Source organism: Bactrocera latifrons, unplaced genomic scaffold (genome assembly GCF_001853355.1).
Source record: "Bactrocera latifrons isolate USDA-ARS-PBARC rearing strain unplaced genomic scaffold, ASM185335v1 scaffold_36, whole genome shotgun sequence".
Classification (NCBI taxonomy): Eukaryota; Metazoa; Arthropoda; class Insecta; order Diptera; family Tephritidae; genus Bactrocera; species Bactrocera latifrons.
Genome location: NW_017537001.1, coordinates 1,569,585 through 1,592,610, shown reverse-complemented (window position 1 = coordinate 1,592,610; position 23,026 = coordinate 1,569,585). Strand labels below are relative to the sequence as shown.

General features: G+C 34.4%; 4 protein-coding genes across 5 annotated transcripts in view; all 4 read right to left on the bottom strand.

The window, feature by feature from the left end:
• The window catches only part of LOC108971835 (23 kDa integral membrane protein), a 21,820-nt gene extending 17,728 nt beyond the window's left edge, over nt 1-4,092 (bottom strand). Inside the window, exons 1-2 of one of the 2 annotated variants that reach the window (XM_018938142.1) lie at nt 3,956-4,092; nt 2,246-2,354 (exon numbers count right to left, since the gene is read on the bottom strand). In XM_018938142.1, the coding sequence (XP_018793687.1) occupies nt 2,246-2,305 (60 nt within the window). In that variant the 5' untranslated portion in view covers nt 2,306-2,354; nt 3,956-4,092. Of the gene's footprint in view, nt 1-2,245; nt 2,355-3,745; nt 3,847-3,955 lie in introns of those variants that run through there. The other variant, XM_018938144.1, reaches the window with a different exon arrangement.
• Nucleotides 4,093-4,461: 369 nt separating this feature from the next.
• Nucleotides 4,462-7,118, bottom strand: LOC108971834 (CD63 antigen-like). Its single transcript, XM_018938141.1, has 5 exons — nt 6,987-7,118; nt 5,771-5,962; nt 5,479-5,640; nt 5,198-5,401; nt 4,462-5,119 (listed from the first exon to the last, which is right to left on the bottom strand). Exons 1-5 carry the CDS (start codon nt 7,044-7,046, stop codon nt 5,048-5,050), a joined length of 690 nt encoding a protein of 229 aa, XP_018793686.1. The 5' UTR covers nt 7,047-7,118; the 3' UTR covers nt 4,462-5,047.
• Nucleotides 7,119-9,897: 2,779 nt separating this feature from the next.
• LOC108971795 (23 kDa integral membrane protein-like) lies at nt 9,898-14,770 on the bottom strand. Its single transcript, XM_018938075.1, has 4 exons — nt 14,452-14,770; nt 10,522-10,713; nt 10,287-10,451; nt 9,898-10,210 (listed from the first exon to the last, which is right to left on the bottom strand). The coding sequence occupies exons 1-4, from the start codon at nt 14,509-14,511 to the stop codon at nt 9,938-9,940; spliced, it is 690 nt and encodes a 229-aa protein (XP_018793620.1). The 5' UTR covers nt 14,512-14,770; the 3' UTR covers nt 9,898-9,937.
• Nucleotides 14,771-16,735: 1,965 nt separating this feature from the next.
• LOC108971818 (CD63 antigen) lies at nt 16,736-22,513 on the bottom strand. Its single transcript, XM_018938112.1, has 4 exons — nt 22,305-22,513; nt 17,682-17,873; nt 17,352-17,516; nt 16,736-17,268 (listed from the first exon to the last, which is right to left on the bottom strand). The coding sequence occupies exons 1-4, from the start codon at nt 22,362-22,364 to the stop codon at nt 16,999-17,001; spliced, it is 687 nt and encodes a 228-aa protein (XP_018793657.1). The 5' UTR covers nt 22,365-22,513; the 3' UTR covers nt 16,736-16,998.
• Nucleotides 22,514-23,026: the final 513 nt, after the last annotated feature.

Sequence of the window (23,026 nt, the reverse complement as noted above, 5' to 3'; positions counted from 1 at the left end):
ATCGCGCAACTACACTGCCGCATTCTAACTTGATTTCCCCTACAAGCTAAGCGCCCTGTACAATATGGTACATCCATAATCATGTGGATTAGCCAATCTGACAATTTTAGCTTTTCTCCGAACACTTCGAAACGAGCGCATATTCGGAAATATATGGTAAACATGGGTATGAAATGGAAGATGGAAGTAGGAGAATAATTGTTAAATGGATTGTATTGTTCGCTTTAAGTGCGTCATAAGTCTATATATGTACATGGATACATACATATGTATGTATAGCACACACAAATTGCTTGTGCGCTCATATTCGTGACATTCACATGCAATTATTAYTAAATACAGATGTAAAAATATAATATATAACGTAGATTTTTTATTTTTGAATGCATTGCAGTAACTTTAGTACTGCCCACGAAGCGTTCTAYATAAGCTTTTATTTATTCTATGCTTTTTATTATTAGCAGTACGTGTATAAGGCGATATAAGATCCTCAATAATATGTGTATGTATGWATGGATATATTCATGTGTATTTGTATATATGTACTTCCTTCATTTATTACGCGCGTAATTGAATCGTTTCAAGTAAACAAGATTTTCAGATTTATATAATGTTCGCAAGGTTTGCAATTCAGTCTACGCACACACAAACAATCAACATGCGAAAATATCAATTCGGCAAATGGCAAAAGGCGTTTAATCAGACTAATTACTACCATGAGCAAAAAATAGTAAGACTCTGTTCATAATTTTGAAACTCTTTATTAATTTTTTAAAATCTATGACGTTTCCCCTAAAGTAATTCCCCATACAATACACTTGTGCCCACGTTTTTACAAATAATTAAAAAGTCTTATTATTTTTTGCCCACAGTAGTAAGTAAATTCGGTGGTTCTGCTTTTGCCTTCTACATTTCTTTTTCTTTTGCCGCTTCTTTTTTTATTTTTTTGCAATAATATATTTGTTTTGTACTTTTTGGCTTTTTTAGTTCCCACAATGCTTAATGGTAATTTTAATTTTCAATTATCTCATTCCACTTTTCTTAAAAAAAAAGTGTTGAACTAGCAATTTTTAATTTGGKTTTTTCATTTTACTTACTTTGTTATATTTAGAAAAAATATTTTACGTTTGTTATTTATAATTATGTATATCCAGTACAGGTTATATTAATTTTGCCAAGTTTATCTGTTTGTCTGTCTATCTACGCGAACTAACCCCTCATTTTTAGAGATATAGATATGAAAACTTGCTTATGTTCTCTTTCACTCCATTCTCTCCAAAGAACTGCTCACTTGTTGGAACAACCGATATCGGACCACTATGGCATTTAGCTGCCGTAAAAACTGAACGATCAGATATAGATTCTTCGCAAGTCCGTAATATTAATCTTACGATGTAGCATGAGTTGCATTTCCCAACAGAAATTATTAGAAACAAAAAGCGTTAAAAACTTGCAAAACAAATTCGTTTCTAATTACAGGCCAACAAATCGCATATCACATTTTCGGAGCAATCTGCATATGAAGTCAGCTTTACGAATTTTTTAGTGTTGTACGCAATGTATATACATACATATGTACATATGTATTTTTAGCGAATTAGCAGTGCAAATGAATCACTTTCTTACTTATCGGAATGCATTTGTTGACAAATATTTCMCTTAACGCGCTAATAAAATTTAAATTGAAAAGCACTCATTCCGATTTGAACTTATTTGTATTTTCATAAGAAAAATATGTGTTAATAATGAAAAGTCGCAAAGTGCAGTTTTTTTTTTTAACAGTATAAAGTGCATCAAGACCACAGAAAAAATTCTTCGTAGAAAGTTTGTAACGTCTATTTCATTTAATATACATATGTAAGTATGTTTAATTTACTTATTAAGAAAAACTGGCTCCACCAGAGATTCTCATTATCTGCACACAATTTTATATTTTACGCACGCACTTCTACCCAGTTTTCTACAAGATTATGTACATAAAAGTATGTAATGAGTGTTTATCTACTAGGTCTATTCAATATCTGGCTCCCAGCTGCTGATGATGTTATCGTAGTAGAAATATATTCGGGTATTACCGAAAAATCGTATGTATTTTGGTAGACTTGACGAATTTCTTTTTGAAACGTTAGCACAAACAACTGGGCTGAATTTTATGTTTTATTGTTAAAAATGTATGGATCAATTCTATTCATTCTGCTTCGTTACTATAAATAAATGTATAATACATATTTACACAGGTACTTACCACAACAACAGTGTTGAATGCAAACAGCACATATTTAGCCGTTGATGTGCCACAATCCATTGTGGTAACTTTATCGCTATATCTTTCGTCGAAACGTATAAAATTCAATCTGAAACAGAGAACATTAATAGTTTATTAAGTTTTAGAACACATAATCACTAATAAGATTTCAAGTATTAACAATTGTTTGAAGTCACTTCTGCTGATCCTTATAAAAAATAAGAATATATAGGAAGTGCTTAATAATAATTTGGTAGAGCTTCAATACAATTGGATTAATATGAAATATCACAGCATGAGCTAATAAATTAATATTTATAATATTTTAAGCTTTCTCAAGTGGAGATTTTATATAATAGATAAACACAAAACATAGSTCAGTTGTACGTAATTTCGCTGCTACCGGTTGATATATACGTATATAGAAATATCAGTCTTGGCTGTTGTTTACTGACTCAGATACCTACCTAACAAAATAAGAGTTATTTTAAACCTTTTTTATCTACAGTTATAACTAAAAAGAAATACACACATAACTTGCAATGGATTGTTATGCTCCTTTTACCGATGATTCATCGGACTATATAATTAAATACAGAGCAGATTACTGCTGATCATTATTTGAAAATATTTATAAGTACATAGCGATGCAGATTAAGTTACATCACAACCACATAAATTATTATATACGTGTATATGTTATAATATTACAGATGTATGTTGCGAAACATTCCGTATGTTTGTACATGTATACATATGTAGGTATATTATAACTTCACGCTTTATTCATTTTCGCAAAACCGGTATAACTTGCTACCGCACAATTTAAATATACTAATTTGTAGGTATGTATAAGCACATACATATGTAGTTTTCCTTTGCAAAGTGATATATACTTAACAGCTTTGCAGATTTCATAAGTTGGGTCTCCTTTGGGAGATTTTTCAATATTTACATAATTGCATATTTGTTTATCGTGTCATTAACATTATTAAATATATTGGCAACCTTCAAGTAATTACGGGCCACTGGTAATCACTTAATATTCACAATTTGAGCTAAAGGTCTTTTGCCACCACCGAGTTTTTACTTGCATACATATGTACACATATATAAGTACATGTCATTTAGCACCGCTTTTTATACTTTTCTCCTCTTCAATTATTGTGGCCTTGTGCTGACTCACTTACATCATTTTACTATACAGAGATGCTCCAAATCTTCTCAAGCGTTCATTGACACTTGTTTGTTAATAAAGGCGCATGTATGCACTTTCCTTTGTTTTGCCTTAGTCCTTTGTCTCATTTRCAGAGTACCTACGTGATTTTGCATATCTAGCATTCCCCTCGTATGCTATCTTTGTATTTATTTTTTGAGTTAATATAAATAACCACTGTCTTTGAATTTAGTAAGGGGACACATTTTTCTTAATAAATTATGTCCCAATAATTAAAATATAGCATTATTCAAAATACATTTAGTTTTTATATTTTTACGCACGTTGTTTCAATTGCGTCGCAGTYCCACAATACGATTGGGTGGGAGATCCCAGCATCCTGAACAGTATTTTCTCCCACCACTTCTAACTTTATTCACGACATTAAGAAATGTTACAGCCACTACACACTTGAACAGTATATATACATAATATTTCAAATATGCATTATTTACATTTAATTATTGAAATATAAATTTAATCACTAATTATACCTTTTATCACAACGATTGTTGCCTTTTCGATTCAATTTGATAAAATATTTAAACAGCTGCACACGATATAYCGCACGAACCAACAATAAAATAGACTGATGAGATCTGCTTTCAAAATTTGAATGGCAATGTGCTGCCAACCAAAAACATGTCTCTGCTATTATGTAGGCAAAAACWCGAAAAATACGAGTAGTGCCAAGTTACACATTGTGCGCGTGATGGTAAGTACTGGTAAATCTAGGCTTGCCTACTCTTTCCTAACTACCACTAACACTTTTGCTCCAGTTCTCAAAGAATATAATATTTATTAAATAATTTGCATACAAATTTAAACTACATTATATACTTACTTCTATTTTTTAAAGAAATATTATTCTCACTCACTTTAAGCAAAGAGTGATTCAATTAACTCATTATTAAAATTGTAATAGAATATGATCAAATAATTTTAATAGATTGAATGATATATACATAAGTGTCTATCTATGGAGACCAAGTAAACATATCATCCCCGTAGTAATATTTTCAAACAAATATTTACATATTCTCTAATAATTATCTTACATTAACTATCGCCTACATCACATATTATTTACATTATTTACCAGAAAGCTCTACCGAATTTTACTATAAAAATATCAGTAAGTTTCTTACTGCCGAATTGAGAATTGAAATAGGAAACCGAAAAATATAAGTTGCTGATTATTAGCAAATAAATTTCTGTGTATGAACAGGTTCAAGCTATCATATTTATATTACAACTGGCAACAACTTTACAGCAGAACTGTTTTATTTTTACAGTGCTGCCCTAAAATTGTCTTTTGTGGAATCTAAACAAATTATCATACATACTCAAAGAGTTTTGTTTCGGATCTACTTTCCGCTTCCTCACGCATTTGTTAAGTTTTATTTAATCGTTTTGAATTCAAATCATCGAGGGAGAATTTTATAGCATAAATCGATTTCGTAAACTTTTTATAAAAGTTAAATAGATATTTCTTATACATATGTAAAATATTTGCTACTATTAGTGGTGAGAAGCAAACTATAATCGTCGGAAAGCAAAGGCTTCACATGAACTCCATTTTGAAATCAGTAGTTTGCTCTCCTTATGTTGTTGCGCACTTGATTCGCTAAACAGCAGGCGAAAATAAATGCCACTAACTGAAAATGCATAATGTAAAATGACGGTTTAAGTGGAGTAGATAATTTAATAGTGCAAAGTGTCTTTAAACAACTCACTTCAATTGCTGCTACGCCGAGGCCAGCATATCGTACAATATTTATGCTTTTATCCCAAAATGAATGGAAAGCTTCTTGGCAACCATTTTTCTTTATAGCATCTAACACACTACAAGATACGGCGTTTGTGCCACAACAGGAATTTGGGATTGACTCCAGATTTAAGGTGTAATCAGTTGCACCATCTACGCCACAACAATTAAACTAAGGGAAGAAATATTATTAATATACATTTCTAATGTAGTTATGGTTAAGCACAAATCGTTTAGTGAGAAACTTACCGTCAATTGTAAAGCGTCCATTACTTTTTGATCCGTTTTGTGCTGCTTCCAAATTGTTTCCACAATTTGATCTACATAATTGAGGAACTTGGCACGTTGTGTCCAAACAAGTATTACCAGAGCAATCTGAACCAGCAAGAGGACGAGCATAATGACGGAGTACTACAAGATGAAGATGTGCGAATTTGTGTAAGTTATAATATTAATTTAAATTAATATATTTATATGTACATATATATACATATATACATTATATGTACATATGCGCATAATTGCTACATATGTGACCTACCGTCATTGTGCAACATGTGTCCTCGCGTATTGCGCCACAGCAACCTAAAAACGAAATTATGAATATCACACATCCCAGTATAAGAATTACTATGGGAACGCTGTTAGCTTCAAACGTTTGCGCAAAGCTACCCACTTGCTGTATGTGTGACACTAATATGGAGCCGAAGACAATTAGCAATATACCGCATACCTGTAGAGGTGTATGTAATGAATTATTATAAATAAAAAAATAATATTATTTTTGTGAATGTGAATTGAGTAAAAGATTTCAATTTAGTTTGAGTGAAAATCGATTTGGACGACACTTAAGGAGTTATGTCCACTTTCAAGTCAGAAAAAACGCGTTTCTTGTGAACAGGGCCGGATCCACGTGGGGGTTGCGGAGATTTCCCCCCTCCAAAATCTAAAACTTGCTAAAAGTAGAAGAAAAATTGCAGCAATACAGGATGGTTTTTAACTTCTGTTATGAGTTTATTGATTACGCTCTCACGAAGCACTGCAAAAGTGTTTATTTGTCGCTTCTATATATTTATAACAACAACAACAAGTAATAAGTAAACGTATTTACTTTATATACTTAAGACATCACATCCACACACCCTCGCACTCACTTATACTTCTGACATGGGTAGCTAATTTTTATATCATAACGTTTTTTCCTTTTATACTTGTGTAAACAAAACTAAAAAAAAAAAAATCCAAAATGCCTCAACTCCGAAAAAAAATAGTTTCAATTAATTTTTGTGTGAATTTGTCGGCATTTGTGATAAGATAGAGCTTTATTTCATGTAGATAAAAGGCTTCTGCTTTGTGATATTGTTTGCCAAAGACACATGTTTGAAAGCTTGTACTTAAGTGTGGAACTTAAATATTAATTATTTTCTTCCTATTATCGTTTTCATGTAATCACCTAATACAAAAAATAAATTTACTTACAAAATGGGCTACAACTAATTTGCAAGCTGTGTTCGCGCACCGTGACTCAATATTTGAGAACTTCAAATTAAATTTCTATGACTAACCCGTTGTCTAGCTATCTAAAACTTKGTTAAGTGCTCGTCTGATGCAAAAAAAAATTCTATTATCAGTACCTTGTGATATCAATTCTCACAACTTTGCATTTTACAATTAAAATTCCGTCCAAAATTAACTGCAGAAATTCCGTTCAAATTTCACTTATTTATATTACTCATTTTGAGGTTGTCTGTACTTACTACGAATAGTATGTTGAATAAGAAAAGTATATATTTCACTAAAACACCACCGCAATCCATATTTTCGTGTAATTAAGTTTTTTTTTTTCTTCCCTTCTCTTTATCTTCTTTATTTGTTTTGAGCAGTAATGCGTTATATCGGGTGATTTTTTAAGAGCTTGATAACTTTTTAAAAAAAAAAAACGCATAAAATTTGCAAAATCTCATCGGTTCTTTATTTGAAACGTTAGATTGGTTCATGACATTTACTTTTTGAAGATAATTTCATTTAAATGTTGACCGCGGCTGCGTCTTAGGTGGTCCATTCGGAAAGTCCAATTTTGGGCAACTTTTTCGAGCATTTCGGCCGGAATAGCCCGAATTTCTTCGGAAATGTTGTCTTCCAAAGCTGGAATAGTTGCTGGCTTATTTCTGTAGACTTTAGACTTGACGTAGCCCCACAAAAAATAGTCTAAAGGCGTTAAATCGCATGATCTTGGTGGCCAACTTACGGGTCCATTTCTTGAGATGAATTGTTCTCCGAAGTTTTCCCTCAAAATGGCCATAGAATCGCGAGCTGTGTGGCATGTAGCGCCATCTTGTTGAAACCACATGTCAACCAAGTTCAGTTCTTCCATTTTTGGCAACAAAAAGTTTGTTAGCATCGAACGATAGCGATCGCCATTCACCGTAACGTTGCGTCCAACGGCATCTTTGAAAAAATACGGTCCAATGATTCCACCAGCGTATAAACCACACCAAACAGTGCATTTTTCGGGATGCATGGGCAGTTCTTGAACGGCTTCTGGTTGCTCTTCACCCCAAATGCGGCAATTTTGCTTATTTACGTAGCCATTCAACCAGAAATGAGCCTCATCGCTGAACAAAATTTGTCGATAAAACACATTTCGAACCGAACACTGATTTTGGTAATAAAATTCAATGATTTGCAAGCGTTGCTCGTTAGTAAGTCTATTCATGATGAAATGTCAAAGCATACTGAGCATCTTTCTCTTTGACACCATGTCTGATATCCCACGTGATCTGTCAAATACTAATGCATGAAAATCCTAACCTCAAAAAAATCACCCGATAGCAATGCACGTTTTCCAGCAGACCTCACCCGTATTACTGCCATTCGCTATCTAATAGTATATTTTATATAGAGCACAATTTTTCCAGGCCACAAGGCCTTATCGCTAYAAGTCCATTAAGGCTTCTTCCAGTGGAACGGTTGTTGTACAAAAATGTTTAGTATATTTTTGGGAGATAAAAACAGTTGAATATGAAATGCGCAATGATATTCGAAAATTCGTTACTTTTTATTGGGTTTTAAGCTCTGTAGTACCCGATAATTTTGAGCTTAAGTGGTTTGGTTACACGAATCACATGGGCTTCTCGAGCACGTTTTCGCAATATACATATGTACATACATACATATCGTCACCTAAAATTCAAAATAACGTAACAACATTTTCGGAAATTTGCAGTGGCATGGATGAAACACGTAATAAAATGGAACATGAGTGAAAAAAAAATTTAATATTGGTTAAAACTGGGCTATAATATCTGCGCACAGAACCTGAAAATGTTGAACATATGTAATAYTATTTATGTATGTAATTTGAAGTAGTGAAATTTTTTCAATTTTGAATTTTTTGATGTTACGTTATTTTGCATTTTAGCTGACGATATAGTCCAAGGAGCCYCTTGTAACTTATTACTTTATCTTTTTCTCTGAAAAGTTGGATCCTAAACTTAATATCTGGGGGGGAAATCAATCGTTATGGTGAAGAGATCGCTTTCAATAATTCTTGCTGCGACGGCTATTGTTACAAATCGGATGTATTCACATGATTGTGATTCAATGTCGCAAACCTCAATGTCACTATTCGTGTAAAATTTTACCTGGATTACACTGTATAATATTACGTACCGAATTTGGATGAAAATGGCCGAATATTGATTCAAATTAATGGCATTTACTGAAAAAGACGCATCAGGACAGTGGCTTTCCATCGAATATTCGGAATTTTGCAACCATATAGTAATGATCAAGCTTAGCCATCTCTTGGCATATATAGTTATAGACTCAATATTMTGTGGTTTAATCAGAATTTCATTACTATATAGGTTAGGTTAGGTTACGCTGCCTGGTTGTCACGTCATACATGGACCAGCTGGTACTCATTAATGTCATATGGAGGTACAGTTTAATTTGAGCTAAGGGATTCGTCATATAGGAAAGCGAATTGATATCTAATTTTGATACGTCCGCTAGTTTCTTGAACTACGAAGCTTCTAAATATTAAAGCCAAGTTTTAGATAATACTTGACAGAAGCATAGGAGGTCTTCCAGCGTCTCTCTCATACCTACTTCTATGCACGTATTGTTATTACTAATGGATATCCCACTCGCATGTGATACAAGTAAGTTGTGACCTTTCATTAGACCAGCAACCGTCAGTTCTTTGGAGACCGTGTGAATAAAAAGTTTTTTTCCTTCGGGGCTTTTCCATATGATCTTGGCGATTTTGTATGCCTTTAGGACTTTCCATCCCGCCTTGGACGGAAATATCATTGTACACTGTTTTTAGTGACCTCCATATTTGCTGTTCTGGTTGTAGGCGAATAGTACTTTTTCAACATCTTCAGGATGACCTGAAACAAAGTATAGTGCCGCTTACCAGCAGAAATCACATCTACTGCCTCCYTGTTTATAAGGACATTCTTAATTGCCGCCCGACTATTGACATATCGATAACATATTGATCTTCTTAATATGTTTCCTGCGTTTTTGGCTATCTCAGCCCATTTTTTATATTATTTATATAAATCTATTACTAAATGTATTATAAATAAAACTTTATTTCCAAAAAAAAGTTAAATATTATTAACTTAAAACAAACTTAATTTTTTAAACAACGAAACAATTAAAATAAATAATTAACTATTGATGTAGAGCAAATTCTCTAAGCTATATTTCTTCGTTCCGCCTTTCGTACGCATCCCGCCAGACCACAACCAGATATTAAAGCCAAGAATTCTATAACAACCACCACAATGCCACCAATTCGCACATAACCTAAATTATCGTACCAAAAGTTATAAAACACCGATTGGCAACCCGGTTTAGTATCATAAATGACCGCTGGACACGGAGCATCCGTTTGCACAAAACCACAGCAGGACGGTGGCACGGTGCTGGTATAATCGGTGTAGTTATTGTATCCACAGCAGCTGAACTATATATAAAAGGGAGAAAGCATAAAAAGATGATTAAAAGAGTTATACATTTTTCACGAACAATTTGCGACTTACTGTAATCTGTAGTATATTCATAGGGTTGTCAGCATCGTAATTTCTATTCTCAAACGCATTATGAACAATGTTATTCATGGAGTTGAGGAAATCTGTCTTCTCCACAAAAGACCAAACGACAAGTGCAATCTGCAGACACATCAGTATGAACATGAAAAGCGAGTACTGCGGAAGTTGGAAGGCAAGAGAAAAGTTTTTTTTTTTATCGGAGTAAGCATATTTTTTTAAAACTTACTAATAGAATACACCAATTGATATCCCTGAGTGCGCCGCAGCAGCCGAAGAAGGACACAATAAATATGGCACCACCCAGTACTATAACAATAATGGGTACGACATTGGTATAATCGACATTACTGTCCGATTTTAGATCACCCATGCCATCGAGAACAAGACTGCCGAGTATGATGAGTAGGATGCCAACTATCTGAAAATTATTTTCAAAAATAATTAGATATAAATATTTGACAGTGGAAATAAGGGTGTCTCTAATGTTTTAGAAATCGAAATCTGTACTACTACCTGTACTAGGATAATGTAGTAAGTACAGTAATAAAAAGATAACTTGATTTCTCTAAGGACAAAAATTACAAGCCTAGAAGGCTTGCTCCACCTAGACTTGATCTGGGTTTCCGGCCATAGGAACATTTTCGGCAACGAAAAAGGAGGCGTGTTGGCAAAGGCAGGAGCTTTCATAAACGAATCCGATACGAACGAGTGTTGATTCCAAGCCCGGATCGATCAGGAGAGTGCTCAATATATAATTTCAATAATTTAGCAAATAACAGATGTAAAAATATAATAAAATGTATTATAACTAAAAAATTATGGCCAACAATTTATAAGAAAAAAACTAACGACTTGTTAAATAGGTCTAAGGAAAGTATCTACAGAGTAACAGCTACCATAACAGGGCACTGGCCTAACTGACTAAAATGGGTATAGCCTACATTAACATTCGCCGAAGCTGCGAACTAGTAGGGAATAAGGAAACAATTTTCCACTTTCTCTGTGAATGCCCAGCCCTATTCCAGATCCGACCGACCGAACACTTGGAATCCATCAAGCACCAAACCTTGAATGGATGACTACAAAAAGCATATCGGACATTAGTAGCTTTATCTAAACCACAAAATAGTTTGAAAGAGAAGATGAAACGTAATAGCAATAACAAAAAGGTCTACGATTAGTGTACCAAAATGGCAAAGYTAGTACTACTTGAACTCGAAATACAACAGGGCTGTACTCCTACTTACCTACCTAAAATTACAAGGAAAATCTTAAATTATGATATCAAGGTAAAGTATATTGAACATCTACAGGAGGAGAGCTGAAAAAAACAGACTTAAGGAACCAGAGGGTATCGTGTAGAAAATACKCAGGAAATAGCTGGTAAGACCACCAAAAGTACCATCCATCTAGCTGTCGAACCACTACCGGAAATACAGAAGCCACTAAAAACAATATACAATGCAATTTTCGAAAGGACTGACAGACGGATCAGGATGGGATGAAATGGCTTAAGCAAATATAGGATCGCCAAGATCATGTGTAAAAGTACCGAAGGAATACGGCCATACGTACGACTATCGGTCTCGTCTCACAACTTACTGGCATTACATGCGAGTCGGAAGGGCATTAGTAACGATTACACATGCTGGAAGTGCAGAGAAGTAGACACGAGCGAGACATTAAAACAACACCTCAGCTACTGTCCGGTCTTACCCAGAACTCGTCTTAGAAATATAGCATGTTCGCTGTTCAAGGCACTAGGTGAAGTATCAAAATAGATATTAAATCGCTCTCAAAGTTCGCAAAAAGCATTGACGTCCTGTATGACGAATACTTYAACTCGAATTAATGTGAACTCCATTTCTGGTACAACAAATAATCAGTCAGCCAGTTTAACCTAACCTAACCTAGATTTAATTTGTGATTTATCACGTAGCGGTAATATTTTRCTATTATTAATAGATTTATAGCACTAAAACCGCATTTTAGATGCTTATAACTGTTASTTCAAGTGAATTCCTTGATTATCGGAAATTGATGTTCATTTAAGTAATGAGTGTATTTAAAACGGAATGAATCACTMCGTTCTGAAGTCGTACCTAACACATACATACTACATAGATATACAAAGAATAAGTATATATATGGTATTTATGGCGAATATCGATTTCAATAAGGAAAAGTGTAAATGATGTGTCAAAAGTAATTACAGTCATCCATATTGTTATCGCAACTCCGGACAAAACTGATAACTGAAAGCGTCTGTTTTAACACAAACAGAATTGGCTAATATACAAACAAACATACATACATATAGCAAATATAGACTATGTCTATATATATGTACAAAATTTTGCAAGGCCAGGTATAGTAAAATTTGTAGACTGAGGTTGAGGTGTTTTTAATTTTTAGGCGTGAACTCGAAAGTTGATTGGAATTTTTTCGATAGACATGTGTTGTGCACAAAGTATTATATAAGAAAAGACATAGGCGTAAAGTAAAAAAAAATATTCTCTATGCTGATGACTCTATGTTGACGCTTTTAAAGATCACACCTACGGTAACCGTTTAAAACAAATGACTTTTCACTTTTATTATTGTGTAATTTTTAGAAGTACAAGGTTTGTCCGGAAAGAAATAGAACTGAGTCGATTTAAACAAATTTATAGAACCAATCGTTACAATTCTTAAAACATTCAAAATAGGTTTCTTCTGCGTCAATGTAGCATTGCCAGCGCGATTTCCAAGCATTGAATTCGTCACAGAAGGCATTCTCCGGAATAGTCGTGAAAGCTGAGGTGCATGCTACTTGGACTTCCACGTAAAACTTGGCGTTGAAGATTTGTCCAGGAGGAACAAATTCATAGTGGACGATGAGCATTGTTTTCACTTTGGATTTGCTCATTCTTCATGCCGGCGTAAGCCACTCGGAAAATTGCCTCTTTATCTTCATCCTCAACATCAGGGTAAGCCTGCTTGATCATATCAAACGATTTACCGAGTTTCACACAGTATTTTCGGATTGCACCACTCACTGAAATGCGCGAAAATGTTTGACCTGACTCTCCAGGTGCCCTTCGACAACTGACCAGCCGCTCGTTCGTTACCTAGGAATGCCTTCCACCGAATCTAGTCGGCTCACGCRTGCTCCGAAGCACAGTCGCGACAGAAGATACGACTGATTCTATTACTTTCCACGCTCACGCCACATCTCACTTGACGTCCAATAACATCAAGCGGCTCTAACGGCTCTTGATTAGCGTTGGCGCCTTTTGGCTCACGCAGGTTCACTCTAAACTAACAGCATAAGCGTCATTCATTCCCAACTGCCTGATATTGGTTCGAATTCACTTAACTATACCAATTCATATTATGAATTCAGTTCAATAAAAATATAGTTATATAGTAGATTTTTTTCGAAATTTTAGATTGCGACTCTTAATTTTCTTTCAAGAAATTGTGTTTCTKGCTTGTTGCTTTAATAACCGGGTTATATACCAGTTACGGCCTTGGACTGAGATGAAAAATTYATGAATCTAAATCGGTATTGATAAATCTGAATCAAAAGTGCTTAAGCCTCAATAAATGTTAATTGTAAATCAGATTATAATTATGACCAAGATCTAATGAACTGATTGCTCTAATATCACATCTATCGCCTCAATTTCAGTAATTCACAAAGAACTTAAGCGATGGATATTTGTTAACAGCAGTGGATCCTAAGTGTTCTGAGAAAAAAACTGCTGAAGCTCCCCTGCATAAACTCAAAATGTTTTGATCCTCAAAACACGATTTACTTGAAATTTCAAAAATTTAACTGTCATCAGCACAGAAAGAACTTTTTTTTAGTTTTCAAACGGCATTAACCCTCTTAATAACATGTTTAGCACCATTCTTTGAAAATAGAAACAAAAAAGTAAGAACAAGGAAAAGTCCTTATTAAAACCCYCCAACGATCAACACGAAGCACAGTAATCTAATAATCAGCCCGTAAATTCAWATTCTAGCCCTTTAGTTGTCAACACTATTATTTGTTTTCAAAATATTTTATTTCACACTTCGTGTAATTGAAGCGCATTACTTTAGCAGGATGGTTTTTAAGGATTTCCAAATATTTTCACATCACATATATCTAGGGATATAATGAGCTTACCACTGCGAGCAGGTTAAAAAAATATAGCAACCATTTTACAAGAAATTCGCACCAACCCATTTTCACAATTTTTTGTTTTTAACTGATTATTTAATTTCGTATCTGAATATATGTAATTAATTATTAATTAATTTATTATTATTATAAATTGTTATTGTACAATTTCTCGCAGTTTAAAGAAATATTTAATTCTTTTGCTTTTCAAACCCAATTTCGTTTGTTCGCGTAACTTTCGTTCGAATGACTGAACTCTAGGCCGAATATTTGCTTTTTAACAAAACTAATTATAATAATTTTTTTATTGTGGCTCCAAACATATATAAAATATCGAAAAATCACTATTTACTTATCTTTGATTATTTTCCATTCATTAATCGACTAGATAAATATGACACAGGGGTATCTAATGTGCCACGCAACCATGTAAACATGTGTATAAATATGTATGTATAAATTTTATTYACAATTCAAATATTATGCAGGGCTCAAAGTATTTTAGCCCATCGATAATAAATGAGGCACACAGTACAACATCGATTGTGAGAACTGCATACTTATAAGTTTGCTTTTCGCTAATTGGAATACCCTCTTTGTTAACTACATATGAAAAGATTTGGAAATTGCGTCAAATTTAAATCTTGCATTAGTATTGGGACACCCTTGACGTTAATGTTCGGAACAGCTTAGAAGAATTCATACTTAAGCACAGCAYACGCAAGATCATGTTGGCTGAGAAAAAATGTATTTAAGTCTTTAATTCCTTGRCAAGTACACAATAACTAAGACCGAAAAATGAACAAAAGCAGCGTGCAGCTTTGGATAAAAAACCAAAAAAAAAAAATTTTTTTATATTTCGATATTCAAATGATTTCTCTAATAAATTTTACTCAAATAAATTTTAAATTATTATCATRGCAAGTCAGTCGATTTAATTGAAATTATCTAAATATCCATCTCTCTATCGTATGTAAAACAAAAACTGAAACTTTCAAATTTATATTACGTGTAGTGAAATAATCGGCCTTTATTTATTTTATTGTTTAATAAAGGATGATCCATTTCGATGTTCCMTACTTTCTTAAAKAAAARCACAGAAACTTCAAATTTAAGGGGAAATTCTTTATCAGTCGAAAGAACAATCTTTGGCATTTATTTTTTTAATATTATCCTTTTCAAATATTTTGGATGACTCGTTTGACCTCCGGCCCTAAACGTGAAATTACCTGCTCACCGAAGTGTACTCTCAATAAATCCATTGATTGATGCGATGCGCTGGAAGTGGCGCCGTTTTGTTGAAACCAAATGACGACGAGATCACGGCTTCAATTTTAGACATGAAATAAKGGCGCAATAACGATCGCCATTTTTGATATATGAACCTATGATTCCATCGGTCCATGAACCACACCAAAACGTTGTTTTTTATGAATTAAATGGCAGCTCTTCAATCTCTTCAGGTTGCTTTTTGTCCCGGCAATTTTGCTTGTTTTACATACCCATTAACCCAGAAATGGGCCCCATAGATGAACAAAATTTGGTTCGAAAACGTGGGATCTTCTGAGAACTTTTCAAGGGACCATGGAGAGATGCGATGTCGCTTGGGAAGGTCAAGTGGCTTTGGTTCGTGCACAAGCTGTATTTCGTAAGCTTTCAATTTAAGAACTCGACGTAAAATRTGTCAAAGTCGTTCCATACGACCGTACGAGTTGCTGCAAACGGCGCCGAATCGACTTTCCACGGTCTTCATGTACACTCTCAGCTCCGGCTGCTATATATACTTCACTTGCTGGATGTGCTCTATCAGGTCGAATATTAGCCAGTAATGAATGCTGGGTCTCAAGATGAGTGATGGTATTGTAAATAGCACGCCCAGTAAGCCGATTATACATTCTTTACCGAACATGGATTTTCGTAATAAAGTTGAACGAGTTGAACAGCGTTTACACTGTTCAGAAGTTGTAGTGTGTGTTTGGCATTGATTATTTGGGTGACAGAAAGTCATTCAGACCAGTGCAGGTCATGAAACTTGTCTGTTAATGACAGCTGCGCCCAAACGGCTGTCCGTTGAATAATGTTTTGCAGATGAGAGTCGGACAGCTTTTATAAAGCGCCTGAAAATACAAATATTGAACCTAATTTTCAACTAAGGGAGYCTCTCAACCATCTCACACAATTTCATTATCTTTTAGCCGAAGCACATGGTTCAAGTCGACATAACCTGCATCATTTTCGGCGATTTAGTCTCGTTTCCAATAAGAAAAGCGATGAAGAACACAATTCTAGCTTTAATTTTTTTAAATTTTATATATTCATAATAAATAAAATGAATCAACAAATATTAAATAGTTTTAATAATTGATTAACACTATAAAAGACCTAACTAAGTTTACTTAACTTATACAATGCCTTCTACATTCCTTAATACATATAGTACATGATTCACAATTATTATTTGTACTTCAAATAAAATGAATTCAATATATGTATATTTCTGTACTTTATTTACAAAACCACATGCTCTACACACACACATTCTACTCGGAGCATTTAAGGTCTTCGCGACCTGCGCATGCTACTCGCCAGACAACAGGCTATTGTGAATACCGCCAATTCAAYGGCCGCAACTGCAATRCCCGCGAAACGGATAATATTCGTATTTGCCTCCCAGAAGCCAACGAATTCAGCAGTACAGCCTGGCTTAGTCTGGTATACATCTGCGGTACACACCTTARCGTCGAGAGAGCCACAGCATGAAACCGGCACATCCTTGCCTGCAGTTATATAATCGTTATAATTGGTTTTGCCGCAGCACTTGAACTATTTTTAAGGAGACAAATTAAAATATTAGCAACTTCTATTAGTACAAAGGTTAGAGTTATAGTATAGTATAGCATGCTTACGCTAAGCTGTAACGCGTCCATTGGGAAACCTTTAGCTGAATCATTCTCATTCCATGCTGTGCTAACCAGATTTGTCATGGTTTTCAAGAACTCGTCACGTTTTATAAATACCCAGACTACTAAAACCACTTGCAGAACGAACACGATAAACATGAAGACGGCATACTGTGGGAGAGAGAAAAGGGTTAAAAATTTTTAATAAAGAAGTTATAAGTTTTATATATTTTATATATATAGATATCAAGGCGAACCGTACAAAAGTAAAAAAAAAAGTAATAAATATATATAAAGCTATCTAAGATTATTTGTTCATATAATATTATAACCTACCGTAGTCATTAAACAAGAATTCTCGCGTATCGCTCCGCAGCAGCCAACGAATGATATCACAAATATTATACAACCCAGTATAATTATTAGGATGGGCAGTGTATCAACGTTAATAGCCTCATCCAATGACGAGATATCGCCAAGATTGCTCACCATAAATGAGCCGAGGACGATGATGAGTACGCCACATACCTACGAATAAAAAATAAAGAKACACATAAGAATATAGCATAAAGATTTAAATGATATCTAGTAACTTGTAGGTGAGATGTATACGTGACTAAAGTCTWTTAACTTTTCTATCACATTCTGAAGCTGTTATCAATTAACAAATATATGCACGTATGTGGTATGCAAAAATAAAGATCTGATATGTSCATTTAAATCTTTCTAATCTTTATTATTGTAGCATTAAACAAATCTTAGGWGGGAGCTGCGCTCTTATTTATAGGTTATGTTTATCAAAGAGTTACGAAGGTTGGTATTCGTATTTCGTAATTTGGCAAACCTGCAATCTGGCAACTGACAACTTGGTCGTAAAGCTTGACATTTTTGTTGTTATACGTATTCAAAACTTTTTGTTTTATGAGCGCTTTTTGTGTTGCTTACAGTAACTTGAAATATTCTTCTTGGCAAAAAATTTAATTAAATTCCGAACCTTTTCGTGCGGTTATTTTTTATAACCTTTTGCGTGGATTAACTTATCAGCAATGCATCGATGTCAATTTTTAGCAACGAAGCTTCATCAAAGGCCAGWKTTTATCGATGGTATGGTGAATTCAATCGAGGTCGCAGACCACTCCWAAAGTGAGTTTGTGCAGGTCGTCCAAAATGAGTTGTTGTTTCGGTAACTATTAATGCTGTGAGCAAACTTACATATCTTGCCAGATCGTTATGTGACTTAGCGTAAGGTAGAGACAACTACAGGCATTAGTGAGACCAGAAAATATTGCATGGACACTTGAGTGTAAAAACTATTTGCTCATGGTTGTCTTTCGCTCAAAAAGAGACACGTGSCGATTAGGCAGGAGAGGTGTTTAAAAATACGAAAGCGGTGCTTCGAAATACAGGGTTAGTGCGGAAAGTAATAGGATTGAATTTCTTCCGCCGCGACTGTACTTCGGARAGTGTATATACCGATTGGATGCGGTAGAAGGCGTTCCTAGCTAACAAGTAAGCAAATAAGATCAGTTGTCTCCGAGMMCCTGGAGCGTCGGGACAAACATTTTCGCGCGACGCGTTTCTGTGAGGGGTGCAAACCGAAAAAGCAGCGTTCGTTAGAGCAGAGGTACGCGATTAAATTCTGTGTGAAACTCGGTAAAACTGCCACAKAGGCGTTTGATATAATCAAGCAGGCAGGCACAAGTGATGTGTTTCGGTGGCACCACATCTCATGAGGGCAGGGAAGCTGATGAAGAAAAAGGAAGATTGCGTAAATCCAAAGTAAAAACGATGCTCAATGGCTTTTTTGACATCAAAAGCATTGTTCACCATGAATTTGTTCCTCCTGAGCAAACCGTCTACGCCAAGTTTTAGAAGTCCTTAAAAGGCTCAAATTAAGGGTCAATCGAGTTCGACAAGACATCGGCCGATTGGAAGTTGCACCACGACAACGCCCCGGCTCACACCKTTTTTCTTGTAAACAGCTACCTCACCACAGCTACATCCCAACGCTTCCGCAGCCGCCCTACAGCCCAGATTTTTGTCAGTCTTGGTCAAAWTTGATCATATTACAAATATATACACATGTTTTTTGCTCTTTAAAATTTGTATTATCTAAGAGACCAACCGAGGCACAAATAATTCCCTGTACAAAATTACCAGTATSAGTCATGGCATACTCTAGTACATCAAGGTCATTAAAACTATAAAATTATTACATGATTTATCGCGGAATTGGTGCTCATTTACCTAGACTAGCTATTATAAAGGGGATTTTTGCCACACCAGCAGGAGAGATATATGTAAATACACATATGTATGTATATGAATTGTCGCATGTAACTTACATGCTAACATTACGCCATTTTGTACAACTTACATATGCTCATATTTCTATAAAACCCTGCATCTACTTACAAATCAGTTTCCATATCTAATCTCTGCCAACAGTATTTATTTTACTATACACATGTCAAACATTTCTTGCTCGCAAAAACATTTGAATTTCATCGAATCGACAGTGGAGGTGTTCACCGACATTATGATTGGGCTGAGTACTTGGGCAATTATTAACTCGATGCCAATTATAATTGACAGACACTTAAATGCCGACAATGGAGTGTAAAAAATTCAGGGAAATTCTACAAAAACTGCATGATAACACACAAATTTATATATTTAAATAAAGTGGCCGACATACATATGTTGCTGGATATTATTGCAGTTAGATATAGTTATACGACTCAGAGTATCTGTCTTCAAACATCTGTTCGATTTTAAAGTATGGCAAACTTTTTAGGACAGAAACTTAGTCGGATGTTTGCAATTGTCTACGGAATACTATAAAGACATCAAACATCATCACATTTTTAACTTTAGTCGGTAGTTTGAGACGCAGCCCGGTTCTGCAAAGCAGTAATGTTGCATCAAATTATTAATTGTTCTTCAGGAGGATGAAATGAGCTTTGCAGACAAATTATATTCTTCTTCTAAGTTAGGTAGCCTATTTTGGCACACAGTACTGATAACTACAAATTCCGTAGCCCAAGTTTATCTAACACTGCCATAGAAGTTCACACAAGTGAGGAAAGTTCTCTGAGCGCCATTCTTTTGTAAGTGGCCAGAAACTATTATTTTATATATGGCTTAAGCAGTTCACGATTTCCGGTCTAAGACTAAGGGTCCTCTACGTAGCCAAAAAACATCCGTTTGAAAGCGAGCCAAAGGTAGAAGAGGAAATATCCCTCCCCAGGTTTGTAAGCTGGGCTTGGAACCCGAAACGTAAAAAACCACCCTTAATGAGAAGTACAAAAAAGTATCTGATGAGTACTAGCGTATAGAGATTTCTAAATAATTCAATTATCTTATAAAAGCTATCGTAAAAAATTTATTAAAACTTGGAGAGTGATTAATCGAACAAACAACTGGTGTAATGTATTTTGTAAGACTCAGCGGTTATAACATGCTTTCCTGTATTGCTTTCAAATGGACAGTTTTGCTGTTGCTTTCACAAGTAAATTTTTGACAAGACAATATACCTCAAATATAAAAAAGAATGCGAAAACCCAAGCCAGTCGACTGAAAATGTAAGTAGTTTTTAAAACGGTTATAGTCGAATATAGTTGATCTGCAAATGGTGACCAAACAGGATTGACGGTTAGGAAGGTTCTTCTACGTATTTGGTTGTGTCATTGGTAGGGCACAAACTACGTTAAGCGACTCCTCGACGGCCAAACTCTTAATTCAGACCTGTATTGTCAACAATTGGACCGTCTGAAAGAAACAATCGTCCAGAAACGGTCGGCTGTAACCAATAAAAGAGGAATTGTGTCCCAGTAAGATAACGACAATCCACATACACCGATAGTGAGTCGCCAGAAGCTTTAAGAGCTTGGTTGGGATGTTCTTATGCATCCATTTTAAGGTTTGGACCTGGCACTAAGTAATAACTACTACGAATGATTTTGCTACTGAAAAATTCGCATCAAGAGAAGCTCGTGAAAATCGACTGTCCAGTTTTTTTTTTTTGCAAATATGGACGACGGTTTTTACGAGAGTGGTATTATGCAATTTTCTTGGTATTGACTAAATAAAGCTTAATTTAAATTTAAAAACAATGAAGTTCATTTTACTACTAATTTTCTTGAGAGAAAAAGCGTGTTAACGCACAATAAACACGTCTTAAAGTAAATAGAGTGAGAATTGAAAAAATTCAATAAAGTACATTATTAATTGCAAAACTAAAATTTGTGCTCAGTTTCAGGGAACAAAATAATCTATGACTGTTGATACCATCTCAGAAATGAGTAGACGGTGGAAAACAAACACTTCGATAGCTGCTTTACTCTCATATGACTTTGAGACGTTATACGTAATGAATTTTAATTGTTATATATAATAATTTATTTTTATAAATATGATTAAAATTCAGTTCAAAGTCAAGTTTAGTTAAAACTTGATTTTTAGGGAAATATTTTTTTTATGAGTTACTGTACCAGGATTGATGAATTGGAAGTCACTTTTATTATGACAAAAAACCATTTTGTATTTTAAACTAAGTCCTTTTAAAATTATTTTTAAACCCCCTTTTACTCTGGCCAATGTAATAATAAAGTTCAAGTTCATAAATGTTACACAGTATGCATATTTTCAATTTAGTTAATTACACTGTAATTATACAGGGGTGCAAAAATATCTCCGGAATCGCTCGTATTAAAGTCATTAACTTAAAAACACTTTCATGTCATGTTTTCCCACCTACAAATACAAAAATACACGGGCACTTGCACAATGCAAAAATKAATGTAAAATATTAACAAATTCCTAGCGGTACTTGGAAAATTTTAGTTTCAGGTAATAAACTGAACACATTGAAATCAATGGTTTTACATTTCTTTTACACATCTCCACTTTTAAATAATTTATTTTTGTTGTTTTTGCTATTACACATTTTCAACTCACCAAAAATACTATATTGGCGATATAGATTAAATATTTAACAATCGATGCAAAGAAATTCATTTTGGAATCCTTCTTCTTACAATTCTGTTTCTTGCACTTAAAATATTATAAGTTTCTTTAATTTTTTATTCTTTTATYTATCGTTTAACACTTGTGTATCGCGTTTCTTCCTTGCAGTTTCGCTGCAAAAGTTCTAAACGCGTCGAGTTCTCTTGTCGAATTAATCACACAAGAGCGTTTGTTGTGTTCTTTTAAATGTCACTTGCTCCAGCTCCAGCGCGGGTTCGCTACATTAGGTGTGCACAGACTGGTTACATAGAGGCCAAAAGTGTCAGACGGTCTAACCGCTGATAAGTCATTTGCGCTCTCACATTGGTAATAAGCGAGAGATATTGTAATTGTTATTATCTTGAAGGTACCACATAGCTACATACATTGTATGTATATTTTATCAGTAATTTATGGACCAAGTACTATGCACGTACCAGTATGATAAATAATTTGTTGCCTCCTTTTTATGTTTTTATTAAGAAAATGTATGAAGGGAAAACTAAGATTGCTCATAATAAGATCGAAATTAAACGAAATAAGCTCCACAGAATAAATATGTTTTTACATCAGGGTATATATTATATAATATTTTCCCATAATGTCTAGATGAAACATATGTAGGGAACATTATATTAAGATAACTACAGAAAATAGGCGAAATTTAGTCATAC

Excerpts from the sequence above, each read along its gene's own strand:
- LOC108971834 (XM_018938141.1), bottom strand. The coding sequence starts at position 7,046 with ATGGATTGCGGTGGTGTTTTAGTGAAATATATACTTTTCTTATTCAAC. Across the intron at positions 5,963-6,986 it reads TATTCAACATACTATTCGTA|GTATGCGGTATATTGCTAAT; the intron begins GTAAGTACAGAC and ends ACACCTCTACAG. Across the intron at positions 5,402-5,478 it reads TGGACGCTTTACAATTGACG|TTTAATTGTTGTGGCGTAGA; the intron begins GTAAGTTTCTCA and ends TTCTTCCCTTAG.
- LOC108971795 (XM_018938075.1), bottom strand. The coding sequence starts at position 14,511 with ATGGGTTGGTGCGAATTTCTTGTAAAATGGTTGCTATATTTTTTTAAC. Across the intron at positions 10,452-10,521 it reads TCAATTGGTGTATTCTATTA|TACTCGCTTTTCATGTTCAT; the intron begins GTAAGTTTTAAA and ends CAACTTCCGCAG. Across the intron at positions 10,211-10,286 it reads TGAATATACTACAGATTACA|TTCAGCTGCTGTGGATACAA; the intron begins GTAAGTCGCAAA and ends TTTTATATATAG.